General features: G+C 36.7%; 1 protein-coding gene across 2 annotated transcripts; it reads right to left on the bottom strand.

Annotated features, from left to right (window-relative positions):
* Positions 1-6,951, bottom strand: LOC104599829 (hexosyltransferase GAUT11-like). 2 transcript variants are annotated; one of them, XM_010262573.3, is made up of 2 exons: positions 6,220-6,951; positions 1-1,867 (listed from the first exon to the last, which is right to left on the bottom strand). In XM_010262573.3, exons 1-2 carry the CDS (start codon positions 6,367-6,369, stop codon positions 422-424), a joined length of 1,596 nt encoding a protein of 531 aa, XP_010260875.1. In that variant the 5' UTR covers positions 6,370-6,951; the 3' UTR covers positions 1-421. The 2 variants fall into 2 exon arrangements, with proteins under 2 accessions (XP_010260875.1, XP_088756402.1); XM_088900276.1 differs by lacking the exon at positions 6,220-6,951 and adding an exon at positions 2,086-2,293.
* Positions 6,952-9,344: the final 2,393 nt, after the last annotated feature.

Genomic DNA, 9,344 nt, shown 5'->3' with positions numbered 1-9,344 from the left:
TACAAAAATCTTGTTTTCTTTTCTCATAAAATGCTCCCCAATAGCAGGGCCATGTAAAAATTGTTTTACACTGTCTCCAGCTCATCTGGTTGAATTACAAAAATTTTGGTTCCAAATACATTCTAAATTCTAATCCAAAAGAGCAGATAAATTATTACAAAATTTGATATTGAATAAATTATCCTAGAACCCCCCGAGAGGGCCCTATAAACCAAGAAAGAATTCCCCCATACCCCTAGATCTAGTGATTCATGATTTCTGATGTATGAGATTTTTTTGCCTTTCCAAACAAAACATAAAAAGAAAAGCTTCTATGAAGGGAAAACTTTTGATTTTGACTCTACAAGAATGACCATTTCTTGAGAAGCCCAAGATATCTACTATTGCATCAAATTGACCAAGAAACAAAACTACCACATTCTCAACTTATGAAGCAATCTTGGAGAAATGGGTGTGTATGGTTTACATACCGTTCCCATAGAGGCTTGTACCTGCTGATACCCAACTTCAGCCATGGCTTCATATTCCCATTAAAGTGAATGACGGCTGCACTCTCAATCAGACGGTTGTCAATGTTCAAGGCATACCCCAACCCTAGTACATGCCATCTCCTATCAAGCGGCTCTGTCAATCCATAAAATGCCAAAAGGCCAGGAGGAAGAGTTCCCATCTTCCAGAGTGACCGATCAGAATTTTGTTCCTGCCAGTAGTGATACCTTGCAGTCACATTTGTCTTCTTCCATGCAATCAGATCAAAAACATTCATTCCAAATGCCCATCCACAGGCCTGTGGATCAAACTTTGAGCTGATGACTGGATTGGAGAAGTTGAGATATTTGTAATAGCGATGGAATGTCTCAAGGCAAGTCTCTATGGCTCCATTCACATTTCCGTGCAAATCCAGTGAAAATAGAGGGGTCAGATCCTTCTGTACAACAACATCATCATCCAAAAATACCACCTTCTCCAGTAAGGGATATATTTCTGGAATGTAAAACCTTAGGTGGTTAAGCAAAGATAGATATTTTGGATTCCGAAATTTTGCTTCACCTTCTTGAAATCCCCCAAAGTAGTAAGTTTGTGTTTCTGCATCAAGAAGCTGTTTCATAACAGGAGAATAGGTGACATTCAACCATGAGAACTCTTCAATGTTCTCAACTTCTATGGTGGACCCTTTGAAGTCATTACTGAGAAACCATACTTGCATTGCCCCATAGCTGATCGCATTTGTGACAATGTGAAAGACGAGCTGCTTTGGATGGTCAGCATTGGAGACGGTTGAGTTAACGACTACTGAGGTTGCTAGCACATTATCTGAAAATATGCAAAAATGGTAGAGATTATTATCCACAAGGCGGGGGGAGTTATTATTCTCATTGGCAAGCTCCCGAATGGTTGAACTTCTAAGCCAATCAATCGTTAGCTTGATATTCAGGCAGTGGAGGTTCTTGGGTAGAGACTCTGCAGCCAACTGCCCAAAAACTGCACTCTGTACAGTAGCTGCATTTGCACGCTCCTCAAGAGCTTGCACGTGGGACTTCATTGTCATTATTGTAGTGGCAATATCATAATGAGCATCTTGTGCCTTGTAGATCAGTGCTGTCAGGCTTTCAATTATTTGTTGTGCTTCATCCAATATGCTAGGTTCTCCTTCCATGGCAGTTTTTGAAAGCAAAAGTTGGCAACTCCTTATTTTTGAGCTCAGCTCCCAAGCAAGCTGAAGGTTATTGTGCTCTTTTGCAATTATTACATAAGCCTTGGCAAGTGTCATCTGATCACTTAACTGCCTGGCAAATGATGTCACACTTGATAGTTCTTCTGTAAAATTTAAACCCTCACTTGAAACAAGTTTAGCCTTTGTATTCTCCTGGGAGAGGAAATGTCAATTCCAAGTAATTAGAATACCACATAAATAAGCAACTAAGTCAATTCATAATTCAACTACAGTATTCTGCAATAGCAGTCATTTATTCATGAAGGAAATACAGAAGTTTCGTAAGACATAATAGATGAGAGCCTTTTTTCTTGAAGAAGGTAAAGTATTGTATTCATTTAAATTGTATCACTACAAGTGTAAACATGTACTGAGTCACTAAAGAAAACACGAGATCTTTTTGGCCTGAACGCTTTCTCAAGAAAACAACATTTCAGAATTAGGATATGCATGGTGTATGTCTCCTAACTTCTCCTGTATTGATAGCGAAGAAAGAAATGCCTTCATCACTCTTCTAATCAGTTCATCAACTGAGCAGCTCCTGCCTTCAAAAAGCTAAGATCTCTCCTTCCAAATGCACCAAGATGGGAGCCTTTTCTTCCTTTTCAGTAAAGAGAAGATGAAAGTTGTCACAATGACATCTCAACTTTTTTTTTTGTCTACAATTTCTTGCCAGCAAAATATCAGTTTGTCACCTTACTAGTTGTAACGATTTTCTTTTTCTTCTAATATTTAAAAGTGTTTGATCACCTTGATTTTGGTGCTTTTTGAAAGATGATTTGATACCAACCCAACAAACCCAAGATCATACAATTAGTATGTAATTGGAGAGTGCTATATCTGCAAAACAGATGGCATGCAAGCTTGTGATGGAAAGAAACCACTCATTCTGGGTATTTGATTTTATATTTGTATTCAAAGTTGCCATCCAAAGAATTAAAGCAGTATGGGAAAAATGGAGCGGTGCATCTGGACTTCTATGTGATAGGCGAATACCACTTAGATTAAAAGGAAAATTCTATAAAACAATTGTAAGTCAAGCCAGCTATGCTGAATGAAGCTTAGTGTTGGGCAGTCAAGAAACAAAACATGTCCAGAAAATGAATGTGACAGAAATGCAAATGCTAAGATGGATGAGTGGAAAAACTAGAAAGGATAGGATTAGGAATGAAGTTATCCGTAGGAACCTAGGAGTAGCTCCAATAGGTGATAGAACGAGAGAGAGAGAGAGTAGACTAAGATGGTTTGGGCACATGCAAAGAAGACCACCAACTGCACCAGTTAGAAGAAGTGATTTGTTACACACTGAAGGCGCTAGAAGAGCTGGGGTAGACCAAAAAGGACATGGGTAGAAGTAGTAAGAAATGATTTAAGAACTAATAATTTAACAATGGATATGGCTTTAAATAGAACGGATTGGCGAAACAGGATACATGTTGCCAACCCCATATAGTTGGGATAAGGCATATTTAAGTATATGACCTCTTGCTAGCTTCTCCTTCATTTGGTCCTCTATCCTTGAGGAACTTAGTGGCTTCAAATTTTTTTAATTTCTCCAATGTGCATCCCCTCATGTACATTTTGTCTTTCTTATTATTATGTTAATACAGCTATCTTTTTTTATCAAAAAAAAGCTTCAATGGTCGGCAGAGAATTATTTATATTCATAATTCTTACTCTTTGTACCTCCTTGCATAACAGCCATGACCTCCGCTCTTAAAGAATCTCCTACTAGGTGCTGAAAATAGTGCCACTATAATCCTTCTCTTATCCCTAAAAATGCTTCCAATCCCTGAATGTCCTGGATTTCTCCTACATATTTTAAAAGTGTTAATACCATAAAATATAGTCTACAAGTGGTATTGCATCCAATACCAGAATGCTAGGCATGAAAAGGCAGCCAATTATCACGCTAGTCTTTTGAATTGTTACCATTTGATTCAGCATCAATTGGGTATGGGGCCATTCTTTCATATTTTCTAGTCTCTTGGAATCCAGAGACTTCTAGAGATGGCAATGCCTTGAGGGATCAGTATGGGGGCATTCTTTCATATTTTCTAGTCCTACCTTTCAAGGAAATTTCATTCATGATGGCATTTTGGAATTTCTGTAGGGCCTAAAGCAGATGTGTATAACAGTTTTGCACATGTGTAGGTGAACAGAAGTTCTCAAGTAGTTATCAGTTGAACCAGGAGAAATGAAGGACCATGAATAGCAGGATGCCGCATCACCTTATCAGAAAAGCTAAAGCTTCAGAATCTAGCATGAACATCTTATTCAGACGGATCCAAAGATAAATAAATTCTTCAGCAGAAAACTTACCTAGGAAGAGGAGGGAAGATCTGAGCTTTACTGGGCCAGGAAAAAAGTTTTTCATTTCCAATAAAAAAGAAAGTTTTGCTTCAGCATTAAAAGTCTGAGAGGATGATATGAGTTGTTTAGTAGGTATTCTGCTGGGCCTCCATCCTTAAGGACATTTCAAGTATGAGATTCTACAATTTTGTCTTAAGATGGGATTTCTTCTTTGTAAGACCATCTTGATTATAACTTCTTTGTGCATTCTTAGACAACATTATCTTTATTTATTTAACAAAGAGGGTAAGATTTACCAGTGATCTCAAAAATGACATATTTATCTGCAAAAATGCTAGTCTCCTTATCTCCTGCATAACCCAACAAAGCACAGATGGATTTACAATCTCCACAAGACCATGCCTCTTCTCCTAAAATGACCATGATAGAACCAGTAAGAAAAAGAAATGCTCCATGATTTTGTCAGTCAAGTTCATGGTAAGCTAGATTTTTCATACTGGACACCAAATCTAGATTCCCTTTCTTTTATCAATAGAGGAAATATCAGACCAAGAATGCACCTCCCAATCTTAACAGTATATGCTTGTCTTCTATAGAAGGAACTACCCCACCTTCTAATTGAGCCAAAGGCCAATTAAGTTATCTACATTTCAAAGACTGAGCCACCTCCTAGACTTTAGCACCAGATGGTCTGGGTTGCTACCATTTCAAAGAAATCTCATGCCAGGGCTTCTTGCTAACTAGACATCTGATGAATGCCCAGAATGTTCACCTTAAGCATATCAACCAAACCATATGGCAACACAAAATTTCACTCTATCTCCTTGCCACATATAGGTTGCAAAATTCAATTCAACAAAGCCTTTAAAGATATAGCATGTGAAAACCTTTAAATACATTCATTATTCCACCCCACTTACCCCCATTACAGTCTCTATACACTAATTTTGTGTTTTATTTACCCCCCCCCCCCCCCCCCTATTAGATGAATGGACAATGACCCAGTTGATTGCACTGTTTTACAATCAGAGACAATTCTCACTGTCTCAATTCCTAACAAAATTATAATTCTCAAGCAAGATTTAGGGTATTCTATCTTCAGTTTATTCCAAAGCATCCAAGAGATGTATTCGTAGAATCAAGTTTCTTGTTTTTTTTTTTCTTTTTTGATAGATAACAGAGTATGAATTACCAGTCAAAAAAATAGTATGAATTGTATTGATTTTCTTACCGTTATGAATTGTATTGATTGTATTAATGTTCAAAAAGGTGTACATGAGAGGATATGTACATGGTTCACAAGAAAAGAAAGCCCTGCCTAAAAACTTACAAAGACCTTTCACTATAAATTCATAAGAAATGTACATTAGTTACACCATTTAAATGCAAAGAACTTCATGGCTGCAAAAGCATCAGAATAGTTAATCCAAGTGCACCCAGTAATCGTTAGACATATTTCCAATATAGCAAATACTTTTTTTGACTGATTTGCCCATATAATAAATATCAATAGAACAGATTGACGCCCCCAATAACCACAACCAAACTGGACACAATCTGCCCAGAATAGCTAGCTAGAGATAAGGAAGTTGGATCACAAAACCACACCTTAAGGATATATAGTGCTGATAAAACATTTCCTCTGTTTTAGTAGCAAGTGAGACTGATCTAACTTGTACAAGGGAGTGAATTGCCAACCCAAGACAATAACAACTTGGAAAAAGATTAAAAACTTTCAACAAGCATATAGGATTAAATCACCAACCATTTCTATATTACAAATATGATTTTATGGATTATAGACCCAATGAAAAAAGGAACTAGCATCTAAGTTACAGATCACAGAAGAGGCAACTTAAAAAACGAACTTCTACGCAGATCAGTTAAAAATCATATTTCCCAGATATTACAGCTCATGGGTCCCAAATTAAAAATACTCATACAAAAGATCATTTTAGAAGGTTCCTACTCCCGAAACATAAAGCATCCAATCAAAATAACAAGGATGAAACCAGAAATAATGAATTGAATAAAGAAAACTTATGGGACGCCCAACAACGGATGGTTTTGGCCGGAAAAATACTATTTTCTTTGTCAAACAAAGAAAAAATAATTTTGCAACTTTGTTATACCACCATCAAAATAAGGAGATACAGCACTGAAATTTGCAATCGGAAATTCTCTAAACTCACCTCTACCGGCTGTTCAACCCGGTAGTCATGATGATGATGAACAACAAACAGCACCAGAGCTGCAACTAAGAACAAACCAAGAAGCCCCCAGATCCAACTAGAAAACCTCCTTCGGACTGGGCGCCGGTAGTCGGTCGCCCTTCGCCGCATCTTGTAAAGATATATTCCACGATTCACAATCAAATCCAGAATTCAGAACAACCCATCTCTCAGATTGGATAGAGAAATCACCCAAATGGGTCTTGTCGCCATCTAAACTTCTTTCGAATTATTGCGCGCTTCTCTTCTGAAGCCTAGCCGCGCTGTCCCCAGTCCTCACACCATCCTTATAACCTTATAAGAAGAAAGACTGAAGCAAAGACGGCAATATCTCGTTTTTATCTATATTTTAGACGATTCGAAAATCTGCATCTCTGTAGAACAAGAGCAGGGAGAGTATTACAGCTTTGAGTGGGAGGAGCTCTTCATATGACGTATTATTTTTGCTTTGCTAAACATATTAAAATAACAGGCTTGGAATTGGAGAAAACATTGGGGGCTGTATTTGTAATTACGACTCAAAGAAAAGAATGAAATTACAAAGGAGAGGAATCGGGGCCGGCACATGAAATCATGTGACAACGCTCACTGGTCTCCCTCTCTAGTCCTTCTGAGTTTTGACAACCGATTTTGCTCATATAGATTTGAGTTCAGTCAAAAGGAAAAAGTGAAGGGTCTCATCAATCTTCACCATTTGGGCTTCTATGATTCCTATCTTCCTCATCAAAAGAGAATGATTTGGTTTAGATTTGGGAGTTATTTATTTCCTTGCTAAGAACTCAGGTAGATATCATAAGTGGATTAGAAAGTGTTTAGTTTTAGGGTAAAATATAAAAACCTTCCGAGTTTTTTTGACAATCTTATAAACCTTCCCTATGTTTTGATTTTAACAGAATCCTCCCTTATAGTTTTGAAAAAAGCTATAAATACCTCCCTTTCATTAAAGTTCCATTAAATTAAAAGAAGAATTTATTAAAATACCCTTAAATACTATCAAGTATCATCCTCCTCTTTATGAGATGTATACTTCTACATCTTCAACAAGAACAGAGCAAACTTCTCTTTGAAACAAAAACATCTCAACAAATTCACTAGCAACATTCTTGTAGGTTTCAGCAAGATTTCAACAGGCAGTTGATAATCTTAATTTAGATTTCATGTTTGATTTCTCTAGTTTGTTAAGATTTTTGCTCTTGGGGATCAATCTGTGTGGAAGGCAATGTCTTTGACTTTGTTCATGATAAATTTAATAAAACAATCCAGGTAAGGTTGAGAGAAATAGGTTGGCGCTTAATACTTAATAGAACTTTGAATTTTTTTTTCTGTTTTATGATTTGAGATCGTGTTAGGAATTTCTTCAAACACTTGGAGTACTATCACGCACATCATATGAATGCATTATAAAGATGAGTTCAGTACGGTTGAAGCCTTTTGGGTAGATTAAATAGTTCTGAAAAATAACTGTTAAATTACTTAAATAGTAAAAGGAGTCACTTAGAATCATTTAATAGGCATCTCCACGAAGCCTCTAGACTGTGGTTCCTATTTGCCTATCACCTGAAAAAAAAAAAAAAAAACTAGAAAATGAAAAGAAAAAAATAGGAAAGAAATAGAATGAAGAAGAAAGAGAGAGAAGAAGAATAAAAGAGACGGAAAATTAAGAAAATGTGAAAAATAAATAAAATAGAGCAAAAGGATAAAAAAATGAGTGATGATTGGTTAGCTCAATTGAGACAGAGAACTAGAAAAAACAAGGGTAGGAGATTGGTTTGCTTCAGTTACCACTTTAAGGGTAAATGTGGTATTTTAAGAAAATTAATGTATTACGTTAAGGTTTTCAGCCAGAAAAACTAATAAGAGGGAGGTATATGCACCATTTATTAAAACTATAAGGGAGGATTCTGTTCATATCAAAACACAGGGGAGACTTATAAGATTGTCAGAAAACTTAGGGGAGGTTTTTGTATTTTACCCTTAGTTTTAAGATGAATTCATATCTGTCCTTCTGACAAGTTTCAATGCTAGACCCCGTATCCCTCTGCAGATATTGGCAAATCCTAGCTGAATTGGACCCTTCTATTTCCATGCTTATCACCCATTGCCATTGGCTCCAAAAGTCATACAATAGAAAGAAGAGTAAAATACAAAAACCTCTCCTGACGTTTCTGACAGTCATAAAAACTTCTCCTTTAGTTTCATTTTAATAAAAACCTTCCTAAAACTTTTAAAAAATTCAACAAAAAAACTCCCTTATATCATTCATTAGACGGAAAACGTATAAAATTATAAAACTATCCCTAATTAATCGTCAGGGCATCTTACGTACGAAAAGAATTCAAGAAAAGGGGATGGCGTTCTTTTGTTGATGATACACTTCCAAACCCAGAAAGAAGAAAGAAGAACAATAGCCAATAAATATCAACAACCATAGACCATTAAACAAGGAAAAAAGTAGCAAATTAAAGAGAACTGATGTCATATATGCCAGTACTAAACTGATGGAATCGAACCTCATCCAATCTTTGTCTTCAAAAGAGAAATTGTTATCAGTAAGGCAAAGCTTGAAGTAATAGTGATCCCCAGAAATAGAAGCAACACCAAGCCAATAAAGATTGGGCCTTTCACATACACAGCCATTGGTTCTTTGTCTACTAGTCTATCTGTTGTCTCTCGTTTGCTCATTCGCTCGTAAACTCAGAAAGAATCGCATGGGAGTCCATCTTAAGCTTCAGTCGGCCCCAAGTGAATGGAAAACTACAGATTACAGACTAGTGGTGCAATTAAAGAGACAAAGAGAGAGAGGAGAAGGAGCTTCTATTGAGGAAGTGAATTTAAAAATGGCATGTATACTGTAATGGACAAGCCCTGAATTGAGAAAGAATTTTGGCCCAGTCGATACTCAATACGTGTGTTTAAAAGAGCACTTTCGTTACTTTCAGGAAGACTGACAAATGGTAAGGGGCATTTTTTCAATTTATCATCCAAAATGCAGCGTTGGTCGGACTCTTCCTCTTTGGCTTTTCAAAACCTCCCAACGTAAAGTTTATGAGAATAGAGAACAAATGAAAGAGCTTCAAAGACACTGA

Source organism: Nelumbo nucifera, chromosome 3 (assembly GCF_055504915.1).
Source record: "Nelumbo nucifera cultivar China Antique chromosome 3, China Antique-T2T, whole genome shotgun sequence".
Classification (NCBI taxonomy): domain Eukaryota; kingdom Viridiplantae; phylum Streptophyta; class Magnoliopsida; order Proteales; family Nelumbonaceae; genus Nelumbo; species Nelumbo nucifera.
This window is presented reverse-complemented; position numbering and strand designations above follow the sequence as displayed.